This window comes from Tursiops truncatus, chromosome 14 (genome assembly GCF_011762595.2).
Source record: "Tursiops truncatus isolate mTurTru1 chromosome 14, mTurTru1.mat.Y, whole genome shotgun sequence".
Taxonomy (NCBI): Eukaryota; Metazoa; Chordata; class Mammalia; order Artiodactyla; family Delphinidae; genus Tursiops; species Tursiops truncatus.
In genome coordinates, this window is record NC_047047.1 from 13,089,928 (window position 1) to 13,114,239 (window position 24,312).

At 41.1% G+C, this 24,312-nt stretch overlaps 1 protein-coding gene across 8 annotated transcripts in view; it reads left to right on the top strand.

The window, feature by feature from the left end:
- Positions 1–24,312, top strand: part of RNF103 (ring finger protein 103) — a 101,504-nt gene that overhangs the window by 69,669 nt on the left and 7,523 nt on the right. For 2 of the 8 annotated variants that reach the window (XM_073791163.1, XM_033838218.2), the window contains exons 1-3: positions 7,576–8,802; positions 11,455–11,594; positions 20,234–20,349. In XM_073791163.1, the coding sequence (XP_073647264.1) occupies positions 8,577–8,802; positions 11,455–11,594; positions 20,234–20,349 (482 nt within the window). In that variant the 5' untranslated portion in view covers positions 7,576–8,576. Of the gene's footprint in view, positions 1–7,572; positions 8,803–10,031; positions 10,090–11,454; positions 11,595–20,233; positions 20,350–24,312 lie in introns of those variants that run through there. The other 6 variants (XM_019942223.3, XM_019942224.3, XM_019942225.3 and 3 more) reach the window with 6 other exon arrangements.

Here is a 24,312-nt window from a genome sequence, read left to right on the forward strand (position 1 = left end):
TTGGAAGATGAGGGCACCAGTGACTGCTGGCCGCTGGCTGGCCCGGGGAGAAGGGCTGTGTATTAAATGGACAGCAGCATGCAAAGCAGAGCTGCCCTGCCAGGGTGCCTTCCTCTCAGCTTTGTTGAAAGTCATGTTCTGTAGGCATGTCTCCGGTGAAAAGAGGTTCCTCCTTTTTTTTTTTTTTTTTTTTTTTTTTTTTTGCAGTACGCGGGCCTCTCACTGCTGTGGCCTCTCCCGTTGCGGAGCACAGGCTCCGGACGCGCAGGCTCAGCGGCCATGGCTCACGGGCCCAGCCGCTCCGCGGCATGTGGGATCTTCCCAGACCGGGGCACGAACCCGTGTCCCCTGCATCGGCAGACGGACTCTCAACCACTGCGCCACCAGGGAAGCCCGAGGTTCCTCCTTTTGAAGATTCCGGCTTGAGTGCCAAACAGGTCTCTGCATATCGCTTCAGGACATTGCTTATTCCTGCAGATAAGGGCCTAGTGCACTGGAAAACACAACGCGGTACCAACGCTGTGGTCATAGTCAGTCAACAGCGTCCTCTCCACAGAGAAAGGACTGGACGGGCAGTTCTCACAATCACAGCAGGGAATGTTCCTGGAGAAGGCACTCAGGCAAGTCTGATTTTCTCACAGGAAAAAAATTAAAATGTAATTAGGTAGCTCCATGCCTAGGGCTTGATCTTAACTCTTCTCTCTCTCTCATTTTTTTAAAATTAATTAATTTATTTATTTTTGGCTGCGTTGGGTCTTTGTTGCTGCACACGGACTTTCTCTAGTTGTGGCGAGCGGAGGCTACTCTTCGTTGTGGCGCACAGGCTTCTCATTGCAGTGGCTTCTCTTGTTGCGGAGCATGGGCTCTAGGCACGTGGGCTTCAGTAGTTGTGGCACATGGGCTCAGTAGTTGTGGCTCGCGGGCTCTAGAGCACAGGCTCAGTAGCTGTGGCGCACGGGCTTATTTGCTCCACGGCACGTGGGATCTTCCGGACCAGGGCTCGAACCTGTCTCCCCTGCATTGGAGATGGATTCTTAACCACTGCGCCACCAGGGAGGTCCCAACTGTTCTCTTTTAATGATCATAAATGCCATATTCAGATCAGCCATAAATACATCATTGTACACTGTCCAATAGTAAGCTTTCAAAATGCAAACCTATTAGTCTGGTAATAAAGAAATAGATCCTATAAATTTTAAGTTAAATTTGTTTAATTGTTTAGAAGATTCCTTAGGTAGGGGGCTTGTGCAGGGATGGGAAGTATGGGAGGAGAGGGTCCAGAAAGGGCAGAGGATCTATGGGAAGAGAGGGGAGAAGCCAGGGGGACAGTAGGTTTCAGGGGGTGGATGTATGCACTGCCTGGCATCACGTCACAACAGTGTGTATCTGGCAAAGTGATCCCAGGAGAAATTGCTGGAGGGTGAGCTGCTCTACCCATATCATCCTTTTTATTATTAGTTACTCATGAAGTGAACATTTATGTCCCTGAAATAAGAAATCTCAAATACATTTACGCACAGGAGATAGACTTAAAATTGCCCCCTTACCTGCCTCAAATCTGTGCTTAGCTGGGTATATCAACCAGACATACAATGATAAACACCCAATCTATCTACTCAATCTACCCATAGCACTTAGATTTCTAGCCTTTTTTTTTAACCATTTCTAGCCATTTTTACCATTTTTTTTTTACCAAAATGTGTTCTCGATAATGGAGTTAGAGAACAAAGTGAGGAAAATGGGGTTATTTCCTTTGTCTTTATCTGCCCCTCTCCTTGCCCCCCACCAGCAGGCAAAGTAGCAAATGTTGGGATTCGTTTTCCCATGCTCCCTGTCTACCATTCTGAGGTCCCTGCCAGCCCCACTTTTGTTCCTCTGGCTTGTGGAATTGATTGTGTCTTGGAGGCAGAGAGCTCTATGGGCAAAAAATAGAGGCAGAAGAGAAGAACAAATCCCAGGGGCCCCAAGGTAAAGGTCTCAGGCTGTTCTCTGGGCCCACCCCTCTCCCTGGCCACCCAATCTAGAGAGGGCTCAAGGCTGTTTATGAGGGCCAGGACTAGAAGGGGTGCACATCACTTCCTCTTGACTCCCACTGGCCAGAATTCAGTCACTTACCCAATCTACCTGCAAGAAAGACTACAAGCTGGTCTGCCTAGACTCCTGGAAAGAGGCAGTGGTGCGGTGGATCTGTGGTACCACCTCTGCCATGTTAAACAGCTGGTGCCAGAGAACCTAGGAAAAGTCCAGAAATTGGAAACACAGCACTTTGGAAGCCCAGGGTGTTGGGCGGGGCTGAAAACTAGAGGATTTGCTAAAAGTTTCATAAGATATAGTTGAACCTGGTGCAACCAGGCACTTTCCCCGCTCCCAGCCCAGAGGAAGATGTGACATTTACCTTCTGAAGTGAACAAAGAGGCTCTGGACTTGAAAACATGGACATAGCTCTGTGAGGGAGGTGAGGAACGTCATGGGAAACTGTAGTATGAAGTTCAAGCCTAATGGCTGAGACTTGATATTCCCCAGCCTCCTCCCACCCAGTCCCTTGATGCTGACAGTGAAACCTGTACTTTCCAGGCAGGATTCCTCTCTGACAAAAACAAACAGCCCAAGAAAAAAGACTTACACATCCTTCTAGTGAAATGGCCGGGCCCCGATCTTGATTCACCCTAAGTGAGCCCCAGTCACTCTCAGAGAACTTCCAATGAGCTTTTTAGTACCTCACATTTATGAACTTACGAACAAGGAGAGAGTCAAGAATTACCAAGTAGTTAAGGTGAGCTTCTAACGTGAAAGATGAAGTCCAAAACAAACAAATAGAAAATGAACCCTGACCCAAAGAGCAAAAGAAACCTTAGGGGGGAAGCCACTATCTTCAGAGAGATACGAGAATGTATTGCATACACAAAACAAAAAGCACAGGGTGCTACAGAAAAGGCACATCCCTGTGACAAGAAAGAGCCTTTGAAAATTAAAAAAATGATATACAAAGTTAAGAATTCACTAGAAGGGGTGAAAGATAAATTTGAAGAAATCTCTGGAAAAGTAGAACAAAAAGCAAAGAGAGGAAAATTGGAGAAAGAAGAGAAAAAATTATAGGATTGATTTAGGAGTTTCAATATCTCACTAGTAGGAGATCCACAAAAGTGAGAAAATGGACAGAGAAATTATTGAAAAGTTTCCCAGCTGAAGGTCACGAGTTGCCATATTGAAACTGAGCACTGAACACAATGAAGGAAAGGAGACCTGCACTAAAACACATCATCATAAAAGTTCAGAACACCAAGGATGAAAAGAAGAGTCAAATTACAGAGAGAACGGTCCAGTCACAACAGAAGCCATAAGACAGTGGTTCAATGCCTTCAAAATTCTGAGGGGAAATGATTTCCAATTTAGAAGTCTCTACTTGGCCAGACTATCATTCAAATAGGAAGAGTAACTGCAACTAACTCCTAAGTGGTTTAAGAAAAAATATACACATATTCAAAATAAAGACATGATGAAGCAAGTACAGCAAAAATGTTAACAACTGGTGAATTGGTGAAGGGTATTAAGGAGGTTTTGGTAATAGACTTCCAAGTCTTTTAAGTTTGGGGGAAAAAAAAGAATAAGAGTAGAATAAAGGAATTTTTAGGTGTGTAAGGTCTCCAAAGTTCACTTTCTTACTAAATCACTGTAGTTGTGTTCCATGCAAACAAGGGAGTGAAATAACAAAGTATAACCAGGATCAAAAAAACAGAATCGGGCTTCCCTGGTGGCGCAGTGGTTGAGAGTCCGCCTGCCGATGCAGGGGACGCGGGTTCGTGCCCTGGTCCGGGAAGATCCCACATGCCGCGGAGCGGCTGGGCCCGTGAGCCATGGCCGCTGAGCCTGCGCGTCCGGAGCTTGTGCTCCGCAACGGGAGAGGCCACAACAGCGAGAGGCCCGCGTACCGAAAAAAAAAAAAAAAAAAAAACCAGGATCCAACATGGAAGAGAAGTGAAGGGTAGTCCTGGAATGACTACATAGCTATTACAATAGCTATGTAATTGGTCTGCAGGGTAACAAGTCTAGCCTAGAGCAGGAGGACCAAGGACAGGTTTATTTCCAATAAAACATGGAATTGATAGATTAGCCATCTGAGTAATTTGATAGTTCAGACAGAGAGTTTGGGAATGAATAAGTGGACAGTGCCCTAGAAAATAGAACAAACCAAAATTTGAGTTAATTATTAACTCCAGGAAAAATGAACAATTGCACAAGAAAGGAAATATAAATGATGTGGTTCAGTCATGAACAAGATTTATATGGACACATTAATATAAAAGTGAATATGTAATATAATCGCGTTGGGAACGAGGGGCGAGAAATGGTGTGTGAATGAAGGGTGTCAAAGAGATCATTCCTCATCTTCCATGGTAAGAAATCAATAGATAATGTATAAAATGGAAAAATCAAGAAGAGCAGTAAAAACCTATTATTAAGAAATACAGAAGTAAACATGAGAAAAATACTTAATAGAATTGAAGGCAGTTGCCTCTGAGGAATGGGAATCAGAGTGGGTAGGGACAAGCAGAGGATCTGGTTTTTATAAGTAGGGTTTGTCTGGGACAGTCCCAATTTATCCTAGATAGTCTGGCATAATTTTGTTACCATTGCCCCTTCCACTCTCAAAATTGTCCCAATTTTGAAGCCTTGGAGTGTTACTTGATATGGGTAAATACTTTAATAAAAATAAGAAGGGAGGGCTCTTTGGACCCTAAGTTAAATAACCTTGTTTCATCCAGCTCAACCAAAGGCATTGACTTTCTTTTCCTCTAAAATTAATTCTTTATTTTAAATTAAATACAAGCAGTATGTTTGTTTCAAAGCACTTTTTACATTCACTACCTCATTTAATCTTTACAACAGCTTCATGAGGTAAGCAGCCTTTCCCATTTTATAGGTGATAAAAATGAGGTTCACAGCGGTCTTGTGACTTCTTAACAAGGTGACACAGCTAGTAGATACTAGTCTACACTGGACCAGCCCCTCCAATTATGGGTCCCATGCTCTTGCCACAATATCAAATGATAAGGCATTTAAATCATCCCACAAATGAACAGAATCTGAGATTCTGAACCCAGATTAGCAGCCTAGCTGTTAGAAAAACAGATTATGAAAAACGATAAATATTTCAAACATCCTTTTGTCATCCTGGTCTTGGAACAGAAATTCTAATTAATCTGCCCAGTTAGGCATAGTGGAAACTGAAATCATCCTCATGGGAGGACAGCCCACACCTCCCTTAGAGTCCTGGAGGATGAATCCCTGCTGCTAAACCTCAAGACGAGGGCAGCAGTTCTAGTGGGGTTTTTTTTTTTGTTTGTTTGTTTTTTAATATTTATTTACTTATTTATTTTGGCTGTACTGGGTCTTAGCTGCTGCACGTGGGATCTTTAGTTGCAGCATGCTGACTCTTAGTTGTGGCATGCATGTGGGATCTAGTTCCCCGACCAGGGATCAAACCTGGGCCCCCTGCATTGGGAGCACGGAGTCTTACCCACTGGACCACCAGGGAAGTCCCTGTTTTATGTTTTAAAACACAATTTTAAATTACAAAAATAATGTATGATTACTTCAGAAAAAGAATAGAGATAAAGCACAAGAGAAAAAAATTAAATCATCTAAATCCCATCACATAAAGATGCATACAGTTATCTTTCTTTTTAGTAGCTGCCTAATAGTTCACCTGGGTTTTCCCTTTTTTTCTCTCTTTTTCTATTATTAACTTTACAATAATAACAAAACTCTGCACATGCATCTTTGTGCACACATTCTATCCTTTCCTCAGGATAAGTTCCCTGAAGTGAGATCACTGTGCCAAAGAGCATATATTTCAGGGGGCCTTCTAACTCGCGCTGTAAATTGCTCTCCTGAAAGGTTGTACATTCCCATCAATAGAGGATGTAAATGTCCATATCCCTATTTCCCACCAACCCTGCGTGTTCCTTTATCAGTGCTGTAATCTTTCTTAAGTGTTTTAACCTTGAGGAACAAATCCAGGGTGTTGAGGATGGGAGGCAGTTAAGACAAACAAGAAATGTCCAAAGTGTTCTTTAGTAACTCCTTTCCAGTCCCTTCTATAATATTTTTCCAATTTGAAACTCTGGCCTGGCTGGTTCCATCCTCAGCCACCCCAATTTTCCCCACCTGCCCCTCTTGCACTCTTTCCTCTCCAGTGAGTACATTTCTTTGAGGTGAAGGACATCACTTTATATGTCAAGGTTTGAACAGCAATATCACCCAGTAACAGCATCACTGTGACATGCCCAAGGATTCTGAAATTTCAGAACCAAGCGTTTTAGAATGTTTAATACAGCCTCCCACGTTGATCTGCCAGCCCTGGAAACAAAGCCACATTGACGCTAGTTAAGACACACACGCAGAGGCCAAGAGCCGGTTGTACATTCCTACACCTCCTCCTCTGATTCTTTCTCCCTCGTCCCTGGGCCCAACCCCGCTAAATAATCCTCCACTAGCTGGACACTGAAATGCCTTTGTTTGCTTTATTCTAAAAGGGTACCACTCTGAGGCTACATTCTCACGGTCCATTCTTTGCTTTCCATTCCTCATTTGTTCCAAGCGTGAGGATCACACCCATTTTCTCGCTACAACTTTCACCCCTAGTTCAGGACATTTGACAGCTTTGCACAATGGCTAACGTTTCTCTTGTAATTTCTGGGTCTTCTTCTTCCTCATCAAGGGGTCTGGTAGAAGCCAGCCTTGTTTATTTTATGTATGCAATCCCCTTCTCCTTCAAGATTGGCACAGAGATCGACAGGAAGAGTATGCTCTACCGGGGTTAAATAAATACAGAACCGCGTACTGCGTGCTCACCCACGTTACTCAATTTATGTAAGTTCCTCTTGCTGGCGGTGCCCCACTCAGCGAGGGTAATGAAAGAAAACGCATGGAAAATTTGCACTGGGACATATCCACACTCAACAACCTTTGCCCTGGGAACTCAGCATTTCGATACCTGGCTTATAACGCCCCTGAGACTGAAACTGCGACGGGTGAGGAGGGGGTGTGGTGAGGCCTTTGTAACGGGCAGGGACGGGTGAGCCTAGTTCTGCCTCCCCCTTTGACCAAATCTCCTTCAACACAGAAATGCGCAAACTACTACATTCTCACCTAGAGATGGAAAATCATTGTTTTCTGGGTTTCGCCTTCTACCATCTCAAATCAACTGCGCCAAAATTTTCCCAGTTAACCGGGACCTGGCATACACGTACTCTTATTTTTACTTAAGAGGATGATTAACTGCCCCATTTTTACCAAAAAACACACAAAGCGACACAGTCCTAACTGCAACCCTCAGACAAAATCACTTACTAAACATCTGCAGGGCAAAAGGAAAGAGAGAGGAGGAGACACTGGAGAGGCAACTTCGGGAGCGCAGAAGATACCGCGTCGAGGCTGCGGCTCCGCGCCGCTCTCCCGCCCCCAGGCTTGGGCGCCCCCTTCCTTCCCCTTCCCCTCTCCTCCCCACCGCCGCCCGGCGGGCGCTCCCCTTGTGGCCCCGCCCGAGGCCCCGCCCCGCAGCCGACGTCAGTTGTTATGTCTCGGTTTGGGCCGTGGCCGCCGAGGATCCTCTAGTCCGGAGGCGACGGCAGCGGCCTCGCGCGGGGGAGGGGTCGTCGGGGACGGCGGCCGGAACCCGCGCCGCCCATCCGAGCGGGGCGAGCGCTGCGTGACCAGGAGGCAGCCAGAGAGCCGCCCCGGGGAGACGTCTCGGGCCTATTTTTGCGTTTTTTCTCCGGGACCGTCGCCTCGCGCGCCCCATTTCCCTCTGCAGAGACTGCGACGCCCCCTCCTGGGCCGGGCCGCGGTGCCCGCCAGCCTGAAAGGCGCCGCCCGCCGGCCTGAGCGAACCTGCACTCGCCGCCGCCGCCGTTCCCCGCCGCGCTTCTCGTGGAGCCTTCGCGGCCGGCGGGGCCTGGGGCCTGGGCGCCGGGCGCGGCGCTGCAGCGGCCGGTCCTCCCCGCGCTGGGCCCCGGGCCTGGCCCCGCCGAGCACCGCACCCTCCTGACTGCCGCCGCGGGAGCCCGGCCTCAGCCCGGCCGACTCCAACAGCCTCCCGGGACCGCCGCCCCTCTGGCCCCAGCCTGCAGCCCGGCCCCCTCTTCCTTTGTGAATCTGAATGATTTTTTTGGCCTCCCCCCTCCTCCGTTGAGATTACGGTGCTAGAAGGCCGACCCCGCCACATCCCAGTGCCCCCCGCCGGCGGAATCGGCCCTCATCTTGTTCTTACCCGCGGGGTCTCCCCGCGCCTCTCTCCTTTCGGGGTTTAATGGGTGGACTTTTAAATTTTTTCCCCCTTTATTTTTCTCGCCTCTTGACTGGAAGGCCCCGCGCGAGGCTCTGCGCCTCTGCCCCTCCTGGTCTGTTCCTCACCCCCGCACAGTCCACCTGCCTCCCGCCGGGGATGTCCCCGCAGTGACGGCGGCGGGCGCCGTACCCCACGCCAGGCTGGTGCCCTCGCCCACACTCCCCCAGTCTCCCCTCCTCTCCTCCGTGTTCTGAGCTCTCTGAAAAGAGCGAAGACGCAGGGGAAGATGTGGCTGAAGCTTTTTTTCTTGCTCCTCTATTTTCTGGTCCTGTTCGTCCTGGCCAGGTTTTTTGAGGCCATTGTGTGGTACGAAACTGGCATCTTTGCCACCCAGCTGGTGGATCCGGTGGCGCTGAGCTTCAAGAAGCTGAAGACCATTCTGGAGTGCCGGGGACTGGGGTACTCGGGGTTGCCCGAGAAGAAGGATGTCCGGGAACTGGTGGAAAAGTCAGGCGAGTATCGGCTCCCCGAGGGTCCCCTCCACTCGGAGGAGGGGACGACCCGTACTTCCTCGTACCTGGTGGTCCCCCAGAATGAGGCGGTACCTGGAAGGGTTAAGCAGACTACTTCCAGAGCTGCCCGGGTTTCCTTTGTCCAGGTTTTCTACCAAAAAAAAAGTAAATCCCAGTTTTTGGAAGGGACCTGGGCTGGAATTATTTGTAGGGGTGTTGGTGTGTCTTCCTAAGGTTATTTTAAAATAACAGTTTAAAGTGCAGCTTCTTAGTGTTGTTTACTAAATTGAGTGTTTTTCTCAAATTTCGGAAATGTCAACCAGTTACAAACAAATTGGAAAGCATTATTTGTCAGTTGAAATTCATAAGTATACAAGAAAAACCCCAAAACGTTCTCTGTAGATAGCAGCATTTGTCACCCTAGTAATAACAAGTTACCCGGAGGGGAAAAACATCATTGGAATACTTAATATCAAAGAGGCATTTAGGCCTAGGATTTAAATTTTATTTTGTTTTATATTTTATTTTTTCTTCCAGATTTATTGAGATATAGTTGACTTGCAGCACTGTACAAGTTTAAGGTGTACAGCATGATGATTTGATTTACGTACATCATGAAATGGTTATCACAGGAAGTTTAGTGGACATCCATCACGTCATATAGATACAAAATTAAATAGAAAAAATTTTTTCTAAGATTTAAATTTTAAATAATGAGTTTAAATATAGAGAAAGTGTACAGGGCACAGTATTAGCTTTTCATACTTTAAATTTGGTGAAAATAAGGTGAATATTTTTTGTGAATGCCTATCTTGTTTGTTTCGAAAGAGTTTATATTTCTGTAAGGATTTTTTTTTGAATTCTTATATCCTGGGTGTAAACTACTTTTTCCCTTCTGTGCCACAGGGGCTGCATCCGCTTAAGTGGGTTGAGACATATTGATAGAATTGAGCTAAGAGATATTTAACATCTTAAAGAATGCATTTTCAATAACTGTTGGTTTTGGGGTAGGATTGGGTGAGAAATGGGCTTAATTTTTTTCACCCCTGGACAAAATATATCTTGGTTTAGATACACTTCCTGGAAGGGGAACGTACTGTAATTTGAGAAGGGCATTCTGGGTTGCTGTAGGAAGCAATTGAAACTGATAGTTGTCTTTTTTTGTTGTTTCAAGTGTATCTGTCAGCTGTGTCTTTTACAAGACAATTTTTTTTTCCTTATTTGGTATCTTATAGCCATGTAGTATGATAGACAAGAATCCTAACTCCAGAGGACTTGAGCACTCAGGTATTTGCAGATTAAGGTTAAGATCACTATTGGGATAGAGGAGGGAACACTCTCTGTAAAAGTGATGCATTTTTCTTTAGAGAAAACATAAAATTGTGTGTTATTTGCATAAAATTATGCCTCTTGTTTACTGACTGGTTTATGGTGACTTTTATTACTACCATGGCTGGCATGTAGGGTAGGGGGAATAAAGTAAAGTAGAAGATCTCTAATAAATAAACTTTCTAGGTTTAGAAGTGAAAAGTACCTTAACTGCCCAAGCCAAATCATTTTTCATGGTAAAGTAATTTGATACCACATTTTTTTTCTTGAGACTTTTATTTAGTGTTGCCTTCCTCTGGGCCTAAAAATACTTGTAACTTTGAGTGTACAAAGAGTGCACATAATATTTAAAGAATACACACAGCTCCCAAAAATATGACTCAGATCACACATTTTATAGCAGAGAGGTCTTGGTATAGCAATTTAACTTAATAATTTAAATATTTGTTGTGGATGGTTTTGCTGCTGTCGTGATACAATGCTTGTTTTTGCATTGTTAACATTTAAGACAAAAGTTAAAATAATTTGACGTTTTTCTTTACTTTTTATTTGATGATACAAAGTGTAAATTTACACTGTAAGTTTGTGTATGAATATGGAATTTGTTCTTATAGGTAATCTTTTGTATCTAACCTCCAAGTCATGTAAGCCCTGTTGCTATGTTACGCAGGTGGTGATAGCAAATTTTGTAAACCCATTTCTAATTCTTGTCAGTCAGAAGTATATATTGGGCTTCCCTGGTGGTGCAGTGGTTGAGAGTCCGCCTGCCGATGCAGGGGACACGGGCTTGTGCCCCGGTCCGTGAGGATCCCACGTGCCGCGGAGTGGCTGGACCCGTGAGCCATGGCCGCCGAGCCTGCGCGTCCGGAGCCTGTGCTCCGCAGCGGGAGGGGCCACAACAGTGAGAGGCCCGCATACCGCAAAAAAAAAAAAAAAAAAAAAAAAAGAAGTATATAAATCATACTGTTTAAAAATTATTTGATGCCTGGACAAAAGCTGAATAATATTGTGATGGCTTTTGTGGCTGGCATAAATTCAGTAATTTCCTAATAAATTATGTGATGATGCCACTAGAATATAAACTCCATCAGGAGATGGATTTTTATCTGTTTTGTTCACTTTTGCCTGACACATAGAAGGTTCTTCTTACATATTTACTGAATGTATGAATCTTAAATAGGTGTATTCAGGTTCTACTCTTCTGTAGAGTGCAATGAAAGTACAGTGACATAATTTTTTAACAGTATAAAATAGAATTTATCATTGAAGTTGGGAACATGAGATTTTTGCAATCTTATTAGTGTTATTTTTTCTTTTCTTCAGGTGACCTGATGGAAGGTGAGCTTTATTCTGCACTCAAAGAAGAAGAAGCGTCTGAATCTGTTTCTAGTACCAATTTCAGTGGTGAAATGCACTTCTATGAGCTTGTAGAAGACACAAAAGATGGCATCTGGCTGGTTCAGGTATTAGAAACAGTGATAGAAGTGAAATTATTTTTACCAAAATAGTAGTCACCAGCTGGTGACACTTCTGTGTACTTGTGTCATGTTTCTTAGACATAACTCACTTCTCATAGGGAGGCTCCACTGTCCCCTTAAAGAGGTTTTGCAGACCAACAAAAATGAAAATTAATTAAAGAGTGGGGGAAGGGAAGTGTCGGGAAAAGAGGGTTGACTGTTTTGTTAAGAATCAGCAGAAGCAAATCCATTTTAGTTGTTGGATCTGCATTATAAAGTAAGAAACACATATATATTCCTTTTATTTAGTGATTTGTACTGTTTCTCTCAGCTTTTGTTAACTCCAGTTTTTAATTCAGTTTTTAATTCATCATTTTTGTTTCTAAAGAAAGAACTATAGCCAACTTTGCGCCTATAGAGGAAGAACTATTGTGGGGAATGGTGGGGGAACTTATTACTTTGCTCATGAAATTGATGAGATTATAATTTTAAACCCTAGCTCTTATGCTATCAAAACTGTAGATTTAATTAGCATATTAGAATTTGAGAGCTATGAAGGGCCTTAAAAATCATCTTTTGTTCTTCCCAAAGTGTGGTTTAGTGCCACTCATGGTAAATGAGTGGACACACATTATCATTTGTGTATTTTTATGTAAATTAGAAAAATCAATATTATATTGAACATGGAATTTCATAAATTTGCTTAGGGAAAGTCTAAAGTTATTTAAATTTTTTAAAATATAAGTTCACTTAAAGTAACATATTAAGTAAATTAACAACATGAATTCAGCTAAAATTATGATTATTGAACCAGAATCAAATCCCAGACCCCCTCATTTCTTGTCCAGTGTTCTTGTTATTTCACATTGGGGTTGGCAAAGTTTGATTCAGGACATAAAAAACAAAATAATTGCTGCTTCATATTTCTTCCTGAGAACAATGACCGCAGAATAGGGTAGAAAAAGCTATTGAGTCCAGACACCTTATTTGCAGATCTGGTCCTGTCACTGATTTGCAATATGATTGTGGATAGATAGATTTTCTGTAGCACATGGCCTCAAATAAATACATATACACCTAAAGAAGATAGAATAGTACTATAGTCCACTGGGCTAACGGGTTGACATTTGGGAATTCTTCAGGTGATTGCATTGGATATCCATGACCTTTCCTTTACTTGCAACCTTCCTATTGTGTTTGACCTTTTACCCTCCAGATAATCTAATTCCGCATTTTTTAAGTCTAGCAAACAGAGAAACTGGGAGGAGGGTATGGGTATTGTCTATACATTATCCATCAAATTCTACTTTATTTGTGTGTTAAATTATTGGTATTGAAAAAATAAACTGTAGCATCTTTAAAGCCTTAATTTATAAATAGTTATTCTATTTCTTTTCCCAGATATTTATTTCTGATAGTTTGATCGAGGAAGACTTAATGGTTTTGGTAACTTCAGTTTTATTCCTGAGACTGAACTGAATAGCCAGTCCCACTGCCCTGTGTCCTATATCTCATGTTTGTCCACACATTGAACGGTCCCATAGAGATGAATGGTAAAGATGCTGAACACCTTCCAAAGTTGGAAAAAGCTGTGTCAAAAGTCTGGAAATTCTTTTGGTATATAGAGTGCTGCCTATAGACTACGAACACACTCTGCTTCACTAATTAGCATTATAGTCTTGGCTTATAAATGATCTACTGTTTTTCTATGTCATATTAAAGGTAAGCATGGATTAAACTCCCTTAAGAAGTTACAAAATTCATACAGTTTATTCAGCAGTTAATTGTACACCAGGCTCTGGAGATATACCAGGAGCATACAACAGGCTAAGTCCTTGCTCTTCCAGGCAGCTCACATTCCAGTTGGGAGAGGGAGGCACTAACTAAATAAATATTTAATATAACATTAGTTAGTGGAAAGTGCTAAGAGGAAAAATAAGCAGGGTAAGGAGACAAGAGAGTGGCAAAGAATTCCCTGATAAGGTGATACTTGAATGAAGAGAAGAACAAGTAACGAATGGTAGTGAATGTAAACATTATAAATTCTAATCACGGAATTATTTTTCTCTGAAAATGTTTTTTTAAACTTCATAGGCATCAATAGTGAATGGTGCAGTAAGACACAATTTTTCCAGTGACCTTCAAGATTTGCACTGATCACCACTGTCTGGCTTGTGTTCCCTCGGGCCAGTGGCTTACATCTGTCAAATGGCTGGCTTGGGTTGGAAGAACAGTCTCTGGCAGGGCAACTGAGAAGATTGAGATCGAAACCTCAGTCACAGTGCCTTCAGCACTCTGAACTCGCAAGCTAAGCTAATCAGCACAGACACTTTGGTTTAAGCTCCTAAGAGAGGGCCATGTTGTTTTGTTTCTTAATTGAAAATATCTTCTCAAAACAGAAGAGAAATACTCTCAGTTGCTTGTCATTCTTTCAGCTCAGATTATATTTATCTCATTTCTTGTGAAGGATAACATTCAAGAATTCAGTTTTGTTTTTTTTAGATGTTGGGGTAGGAGTTTATTAATTTATTTTATTTATTTTTGCTGTGTTGGGTCTTCGTTTCTGTGCAAGGGCTTTCTCTAGTTGTGGCAAGCGGGGGCCACTCTTCATCGCGGTGCGCGGGCCTCTCACTGTCACGGCCTCTCTTGTTGCGGAGCACAGGCTCCAGATGCGCAGGCTCAGTAATTGTGGCCCACGGGCCCAGTTGCTCCGCGGCATGTGGGATTCTCCCAGACCAGGGCTGAACCTGTGTCCCCTGCATTAGCAGGCAGATTCTCAACCACTGTGCCACCAGGGAAGCCCAAGAATTCAGTTTTTAACAGTTTGAATTATCATTCTTTTCTATTTGTTTTAAAAGAAGCTGACTCATTTCAGTTTGCTCTATCATTGTCATTTTTTTTAATCTGTGAGGATGCATAGATCCCAAACAATTCAATCTTCTTCATATTGCATTTATTTTAGGTATCCTGGATAAGAAATATTTAAGCACATCAAAGTTCTTTCCTCTTTTTCTCCCAGGTTTCCAATATCATTTTCTTACTCAGATGAATTATACTCTCAGATGAATACCTAACTCTCAGGTAGCATATAACTGATAATTAGCACTTTAGACTTTATATGTCATTGAAAGGATGTCTAGATTTACTGATTTGGGGAAAATGTGACTTTAATAAATGGGTATATGACTTAGCTATTCCATCACTTGGTCAGTTCATTATTTTTCTGGAATGGGTTGGTAATAATAAAAGATAATCCAGGTTGATTATCTTTTTTGGTGATACTGCATGTGGACTGACACTACAAAAGGAAACATGAATTTCTATAATTTAATTAATTCATCCTATATCCCTTATGATTTCTATCTTCTCGGTAACTCATGAGTTTATTTTCTGAATAATACATGTTAATGGTCTTCATATCTTTCTCCTAACTGTTGTAAGATGTATTACTGCTCATGAATTATCCTTACATTAAAGCAGAGTGTTAGCACACTTCTTTTCATGTGAAGCTTTTTCATGTCTCTCCTGTATTCTCTGTAATATGAGGTGGAAAGAACTAATTTTAGTTTCTAAGGCAGCAACACATATGGGACATCTTTAGCAACAATACACTGTGTAATCCATGAAAGAACCAAGTCATCTTTTTTCTATCACTTCTTTCTAACATTCTAAGTTTTCCTGCTTTGTTCCTAACCTGACCTCATATCTTTCATTAGCTCTTTATTTCCAGTTTTGTGGATTCTTTGATTCTGCTGCCTACCAATCTTTTTAGCCTCACAAATAGAAGTTACTTTTCTTTCAAAAGATTGTTGGTCAGGCCTTTTTTTTTTTTTTTTTTTTTTGGCCGTGTTGGGTCTTCGTTGCTGCACGCAGGCTTTCTCTAATTGTGGTGAGCAGGGGCTACTCTTCGCTGCGGTGCGTGGGCTTCTCATTGTGGTGGCTTCTCTTGTTGTGGAGCATGGGCTCTAGACGCGAGGGCTTCAGTGGTTGCAGCACGCGGGCTCAGTAGTTGCGGCACACAGGCCTTAGATCGCAGGCTCGGTAGTTATGGTGCATGGGTTTAGTTGCTCCACAGCATGTGAGATCTTCCCGGACCAGGAATTGAACCCGTGTCCCCTGCATTGGCAGGTGGATTCTTAACCACTGTGCCACCAGGGAAGTCCCAGTAGATAGGCTTTTGAAATGGAAAAGTTAGTGTACGTTGTGGATTTTACAGATTTATCCTTATCTTAACATTTCTATTTCTACATTTTGACTTTTGTTCAAAGAAGTTCAATGAGGGACTGTGCTATCTGTTCTCTGCTGGCTTTGTCACATTATAAGGAATTTAACATCAGTGGAATTGAGGTAGCAGTGAAAAGCTTTAGGTCAATATTTACTGAAGTATTATGTTAATACAGTTCCTGTTTGGCTGAAAAGAGTTACTAGCTGTTTTAAAACTTGTTTATTTTTTACTCCTAGACAGTAGTTTTGTTCAGGGAGGTTCTAAGTTATTTATTCCTCTCTTGACACTATGCTAAAGGTGAAATACTTGGCAAGCCATCTTATCCTTTATTTTGTATTGGTGAAGAGCTTTTATTTGTGTTTACTCAAAGAAAGCTAGTGAGGCTACCAAAGAAATAATTAAATGCTGTTGAATTTTGTTTTTGTCAATTACTCATCTTCACTTTTAATGATTTTATACAATTTGCATATATATATTTAGGTTGGTCTATGATTTTTTTTTTTTTTGGCCATGCCATGCAGCATGCAGGATCTTAGTTCCCCGACTGGGGATCGAACCCATGCCCCCTGCAGTGGAATCGCAGAGTCTTAACCACTGGACCTCTGGGGAAGTCCCTGTGGTCTATGATTTTGAAAGTAGAAACTCGCTGTTCTAATGAAATATTGAGAGATGCAGAAAAACATTTTAGCTCTACGCTCCTTTTATATTGAGTTATGTTATTTAATTTAGCCTCCATGTTGTTGTATGGGGATTAACAATATTAAAAGGGAAATGACAGATGTTCTGATTAGTAATAAAACCCACCTCTAAAAAATAGGCGAAAGTGTGTGGGTTTTTTCTTATACCAGTGTAACACATGTGGAAGGGAGTAAGCAATAACCTGAGGCCCAGTTTTTCTTTGTACGTTTAACTGGACTACACAAGACTGACATCAGAAAACATGGCAACTTAGCCTCTCACACTGTCCAACTCAGTTCCTTCCAGTGCTGTGCTGGAGCCAGCTCAAACTGCTTCATGAAGGGCGATTGTTAACATCCCTTTCCAACTCCACAGTTAGAGATGTCACGTTGGTAACTTGAAATCAACCATGTGGGAGTATTTACACCAAGGAAATAAGTAAATGGTAGAAATCAGAGCTTCTGTTTTCTTCTAGACAGCTAGTTGTTAAACATTTACCAGCAAACCACTGGTTTCATCCATTCATCCAACCATCCAACAAATATTTATTGAAATCTAATGTGTGCCAGCTGAACCTGTGATAAGGGCAAAAAAGACGAATAACCTACAGTCTGTTCCGTAAGACAGCTCACAGCTTGGTTTACTAAAATGTGTGGGCCAGTAAAAACTCTTAGCATAGATTACCTTTTCCAGCTAAGTTAGATGGTCCGTGATGGTGCCACCATCTTGAGAGATCCTAAAGAGCTATTAGACAATAAAGTAGAAACCAGGAAAATTAGTACTAGGAAAAACCTAGTAGTTTTTTTTCTGAAAAAAGTGTATTTTTAAATACACTGAACTGGAAGTCTGTGTGTGTGACTGGGGTCAAGAACATTGATGTGCAGTTGCATAGCCAGGTACTAGTTATGCTAATGTTTGTCCGAAAACATCCCAGATGACAGGTTGCTGGGGAAGGGACTTTCATTATAACAGATATCGGAAACTTGGAGCCTTTAGAGAACCTATATAATCAGAAGTAAGAGAATGAGTTACTAAACCATAAAAAGCTGAAATAGTTTAATTCAACATAAATATTTAATAAGTGCCCACCTGACTTAGGCATCATGCTAGCTGCAGGGAAAACAATGGTGAGCAAGTGTAGGGTTGGTGGTTAGAGAGGCGGATACCCTGGGAAGGAGGATGGAAAGATTGCTTCACTGCTAGCCTATGTTGCCAGGTCCGTTCCAGACTTGAGACTTGGAACTCAGGCTGTACTTTCATCTAGTTTTTTCTAGTCTCTGAAAATATTCCCCACAGAGAATGCAACATCCTTCGTGAACTGCAGAGGAATATGCTTCCCGTTTCACCACCAGAGTGAATGCCATTCAGAATCACTGTGCATGCTTTTGGATGTGAGCTATAACTTGGAAACTGTTACTGATGTGACACAGTAGTAATAGGCTTAGAGTATTTTGTTGTGCCATGTGACAAGCCAGATGAGTTATTTTGTTAAAACATTTTTAGTGGTTGTTTAATTTGGCCTCCACGAAATTTAATTTATGCTAAACCTTCAGTTGAATAATATAACTATATAGGACATTGGATAAAGCAATTTCTAATTGCGTAAATATAACTAAAGAGTCAAATAAAATGCTTTCATGCACTGCCTAAGGGATTTTTCATTTTTTTGTGGTTCTCTTAGTCAGGAATCATTAAACTCTTCAAAGCAGATGTTGGAATAGCTTGCTGAATAAATAAGGCCCTGTGGTTAAACATTGTCATGTACCTGCCTCAGAGATATTCACCACCTCTCTTCACACACTTTTGTTGTCTGTCCTATAACCAGGGGTGCCTGGAACAACCCCCTCATTCCTACTTCCTTTCCTAGCATTGGATGACTGTGCAGTGATCAGGATCTTCACTGAAAGATGCCCCTAGACTGAGGGCCAAATCCTATTTGCAGCACTGATCAGGAAATAGGAGTGAAAGGGGAGTTATTTTAAAAAACAGGGCAAAGACCAGGGAGTATAGCGATATGATTTTACAGAGATTTCTTAATCCTTCTGAGTAATCTGAAAAATAAGTTCAAGATTTCTTTGGTTACTTGATGGAAGAAAGAACTACCATATTGACTCTTCAGTGGTAGGAAAAGAAAAACAGAAGAGAAGAGAAAAGCCTGCCTTGCTTCATCTCCCTTATTTTTCAGATAAAATTTATAAAGTACTTTTAGACAATGGAAAAATGTGGAAGCTAGGAACTTACTGGGTAATGTAACCTGTGTGAACCTCCTCAGAAAGCACTTTCACCTGCTAAGGCCATGTCCTCAAATTGCTCTCCTCCTGGTTACCTCAACCATCTGAGCATTTTAATAACATGTGCCTCCCTCATTAAGGCCATTTATTTTCACTTAAAAGTACTATCAGAACCATTTGTTCAATGCCTAAATTGTATATTTGTGTATGTATTTATTAAGCCTCAAAGTTATGTTACAAAGTGTTACATACCTATGTGTGTCTCTGTAGGTATGAGGATGATAGTATCAGTGATATATGGCAAAGGTTATCGGACAGTAATCTGTTGGCACATAAAGTGAACTTTAAGTCACTTGTCACCACCATGCACTTTCTCTCCTCCTGCTGCCCTTGAAATTTGTTAGACTTCCCAGTGGAGAGACCAGAGATGAGGTATTTGCACCAGCTCTTGCCTCTCCCAGGCACTCATTGCACACACTTACCTGGGATTTCACTTCCTGGAGGCTTTGTGAATGTGAAAATGGCCCTTCCTTCTAGAGAGTTTAGAGGCCCCCAGAGTACTGTGCTGTAATTTTGAATTAAATAGTATCAGTAATATAGCATTCATGAAAATAAACTTGGCCTGTATACCCTGGGCTTAAAATAAATCAAACAGATGGGTTCATGAAGACATAGGACACTTTTGGATTTCCTTTAATTTCCCATTTAGTTATTTTTGTTTTTAATATATACTTTTTGTTTGTTTTTTACTGGTATCTCTATTCATTAAAATCAGGAAGATAAGGAATAAAGGGAAAAGATATTAACAATTAGAGAGTCTGAGAAAAGTCATTGCATATTTTGAAGGTTAATCTACATTTAAAAAAATTTTTTTTCTTCCCCCAATCCTAACTGTTTGAAAGCTATTTGCAAATTTGAAGTTAGAAGTTCAAGAATGTAGAATTTATTAATGGTAATTTTTTAATATGTTAGAACCTTTCGTGATTGTTAAGAAAAATGCCATAGTAGTAGTATATTGTTTTAGTCAAGCATAGTTTGATAGAAAACATGTGTTTGACTCTTGGCTCCATAATTACACTTTTAAAAAGTGAAATTTGAACTCGTTGAACCCACATGTGGTAATTTTTAGTAAGCTTTATTTGGGTTATTTAAAATTTTCTTTTCAGAGCAGAGAAATGACTCCAAGGGCCATTTTCTTCCTGTGTAAGTTAATTCTAGAGGATAAGCCACATGGAGGAGAATGTGGCTAGCGTTTTAATATGGTTTTGACTCCCCCTCTGCATAACTACCACAGAGTGTGAGAGTTTAATGTACTGTATTCAGTGTTTTAAATCTTTTCCAGTTGGACAGTTGCTCCTTTTACAAGAATTGCAGTGATAATATGATGATGTAGTAAACAAGATCTAGGAACAGAATATGTTTTTCAAAAAAAGTAAAGTTATAGATGTAAATGGTTGGTTTGACTCCATTTTAGGTGATTAAAGTATCTGTTTTTCTTTTGGGGGGAATAGGTTATAGCAAATGACAGAAGTCCTTTGGTGGGTAAAATCCACTGGGAGAAAATGGTGAAAAAGGTGTCAAGATTTGGAATACGTACAGGCACGTTTAACTGTTCCAGTGACCCCAGGTAAGTTGATTGGGCAATTCTTAGAATTTGAGTTCTGACCAGAATTTTTTTAATGTGATAAAGACAGTGGTATTAGAAGCCTGTTTAAACTGAAAGTTCGTTAGCGTGTTTAGCACGTTGTTAGCTACACAGGTATCTGATTAATAGTTTTTGATAACTGGCAGTTACTTACTTTCTCTCTGAGCTCTCTTTCTGTCTGGTTCTTCTATGTTGTTTCTAACGGGGTGACTCTTTAGAGTATGTCCTCAGTCTTTTTTGTTTCAATTTTACTTCCCAAAGAGACTTCAGTACATTGATGGCTTTAGGTGACACCTTTGTGCTGATCTAAATCTCCTTTCATAATTCGGACCTCTCGTTTGCATTTTGACACTCATTTCCATTTGCCATACGAGTACCCCAGATAGACTCTGTTCCCTAAACCTGGTATTCAAATTCATATTCATCTTTTTTTTTTAGTAAACCATGTGCCCTTTCTACCTTTTCTTTTTCTGTCCTTTACTATTTTTTTTTCCATTTTCTCAGACAAAAATCTTTGCAGGCATTTTTGTTTTTCTTTTTGTCATCATCTCCAGTATTTAGTCTGTCACATTATTTCTTGTTTCATTATTCCATTGTTTCTTCTTTGAAATGCGTTTTATTTCAATTTCTAGTTCCTCCAAGTTATGACTTGAATTCATTCGTTCATTTAATTATCCATTCAGTAAACATTTAATAAAAGATTAGTTGGACTTCCCTGGTGGCACAGTGGTTAAGAATCTGCCTGCCAGTGCAGGGGACCACAGGTTCGGGCCCTGGTCCGGGAAGATCCCACATGCCACGGAGCAACTAAGCCCGTGCGCCACAACTACTGAGCCCGCGTGCCACAACTATGGAAGCCCATGCACCTAGAGCCCGTGCTTCACAACAAGAGAAGCCACTGCAGTGAGAAGCCTGCACACCACAATGAGTAGCCCCAGCTCAATGCAACTAGAGGAAGCCTGCGTGCAAAGACCCAACACAGCCAAATATAAATAAATAAATAAATAAATTTAAAAGAAAAAGATTAGCATGTACAGCATGTTCTGTTCAGTGCTGAGGACGGGGCATATGATATGTATGGAGAAGCCCCCACGTTAGGTAGTTTCTGATGTAGGTAGATACACCTGGCTTACCTACGTCCGTTATATGTGGTCACAATGGGAGACCCATTCGCTGTAGAAAACCCTCCTCCACCACTGCTTCACCTCAGATTCTCCTGCCCTTCTCCTTCAGGCTTACGTTTGCTTCGATTTTCCTCACTGTTCTTGTTTTGCTCACTTGTAGTGTAGGCTGAGATGTGTGGTAGGAGGACTTCTTAAACGTTGGGGATAAGAAGGGAACTTGTGTCTCCTGACTCACGTTTAGTCTCCTCATTCACCCACAAAGCTCCCATTTTCATCTTCAGCACAGAACCTTGATCATATTCTAATGCCTTTGGTTGAAATGTCCAAGATAGCGTAAGTGTTCATGTTCTTATGAAAAGGAAATCATTCTTATTTCTGTCTTGTGTTTACCAAAGACAGTGGCATTTGGTCCTATTCCATCATTCCCAGATGGTCTAAGTGAAAGATCTTTTTCTCTCCCACTGGTGATTGCAATACCAGAATAAATGATAGTTCTGATGTTTTGATTTTTTTTTTCAGATAATGCCAAAAGTCAGTATTAACATCACCAATTTATTGAAAAATATTCAGAACTTATTTTTTTAATGAATAAACTAAATAATACATTTTAAACACTAACTTATAAATATATTAGAAAATATCAAGTAAGTACAAAAATATAAAGGTCAAACACATTTCAGTCTAACGTAAGTTCTTAAATAACAATAGAGAATTCAAAACGAAACTAAGCATGACATAAAGTGAAGATGATCTATTCAGCATGAAAAACTGAAGGAAATAGTAGAATTGATTTTTAATGTGATTTTATAAAGCAAAATGCATCAGAAGTGTCATAATTGAGTCCAGTGGACTTTAGCGCAAATTTTTCTAGCTTTTCTTTTGAAAAGCCCTTTTTGATTCTATACCAGCTGAGGAACGGTGAAGAGATACATATAATCTACCTCCAAGTTTTCTCTAAATCCTTCATCTTCGTCTTCAGATAATCCCACCTCTTATTTATGACGGAAGAGACCTTTTTTGAGCAACTTTTTGCTTTTTTGTTGACTGCAGCTATAATTTTTTGTTATTAAACAAGCACTTTTACGTCATCTTCCTTAGTTTCATCACAGAGATGAAGATCTTGATGCAGAGTTACTTATATCAGTTTCAGTACTGTCATGTTGGTTTCCTTTGATTTGGAAAGTCTTCCAACTAGAGTAAGAACTATTCTTGTCATAGATGCTGTGCTTAGTCAGGGTCATTTTTTTTCTTTTAATGAGGATTACGGAGATGCAGAAGAACAAAATAGGGAGATAATAGAAAAGCGTGTTTAGAATGTCAATGCAGGGTGTAACTGGGCAGAGAATAGTGTTATTCAGCAAGCAAGCATTTTAATATGTTGAATAATTCAGTCATCAACTTGATCTCAGATTTTTAAAAACAGCAAAACTCTCTACTCTGCTGCCTATGTTGCTTTCTTTGACTGTAGTTCCTTCTCTTGGGTGGCCTCCAGGACAGCCTCCTCTGATGTGCTGGCCCCATTGTATCGTAGTATTTTCCTGACCTGTTTTGCTCCCCTTAAGAACATTCAGGACCTCCACTCTGTACAGTATCTGACTCTGTCCATGGCAGCAGTTTTCATTTCTTTCCCACACAGCCATCTTGCCTGGCCCCAGTTCCTCTAATTCCCCAACCCAGTGATCTATCTCAGGGGCCTTTACCCTGTCAGGTCTATTCTCTACTCTTTTTCTCCCCCCACCTTTGGAGAAAGAAGGAAGTGACGTGGGATATGTATCGGGAGGTTGGAGAGGCGGGGCAGAGATAGTAAAGAGTGGGATGGCACTGGAATTACAGGAGCTGAGTGGTAAATGGGCCAGGAGGGCTTATGGTGAAAGAATCAGGGATGCGTGCCCATGGGCTAAGCAGGGAAAAGAAAGTAAAGGGAAGATTGGTGAGCAGGACAGGAAGGCCAAGGAGACCAATGACCTTGTCTGAAGAAACAGCATTTTATGAACAGAATACCAAGGTTTCTTTTTTAATATAGTATGTTATCAGAAGCTGGAGTGCCAAAACTCACTAGCTATGTTTTTTTTTTTTTTAATCATTTTTAGTCTTCAAATTCTCTAAGAGATCTCAAAAGGTTTACTTTAAGAACTAGAGGATATTTTCGTGGTGTCATCATTGAACTTATTCAGACCTTTCAAAAGGTTTTTTAAATTGGCAGTAAAAAGTTTTTATATTGATATGAGCATTAGTCTTTTCTGTCTAACAGTGGGGTTTTAAAATTAATATGGTGTACTTTATTTGTGTGTTGGATTTCAAGTCTGGAAAACATGATTTAATTTGAAAGATATATGATGACATACAAAATTTTATTGTCCTGGGTACTCTTATCTTGTGAAATGATAAACCTTAAAACTGTCCCTTAGTTCTGAACTGAAAAGAAAGTACATAGTACATTTGTTTTCTTCCATGAAGAAATGTATGCACTAAGATAAGACTTGGCTTGTTTTACACAGTAAAATTTTCTGTTTGAAAGACTGTCATTTAATTTATGACACAAATCAGAAGCCAAATATTCTCTGAGGTGGTTATACAAAGATGAACAGAATGACCGAGAGTAGAAATGTGTCATCCCAAGTATCCTATGCAATTAAAAAAGTAAAGCTCGTTAGATATTTAAGATGTGAATAAGGCAACTATCTATATGTAGTTGACTTGTTGTTTTGGGGGGAGGGTGGTGGAACTGGCATTCATGTCAGTGAACTATTATTTTGCATTGGACAGATACACTGTTACAGAATAGAAGATATTTTATTTTGTTGGAGTATCTAATTCTTAA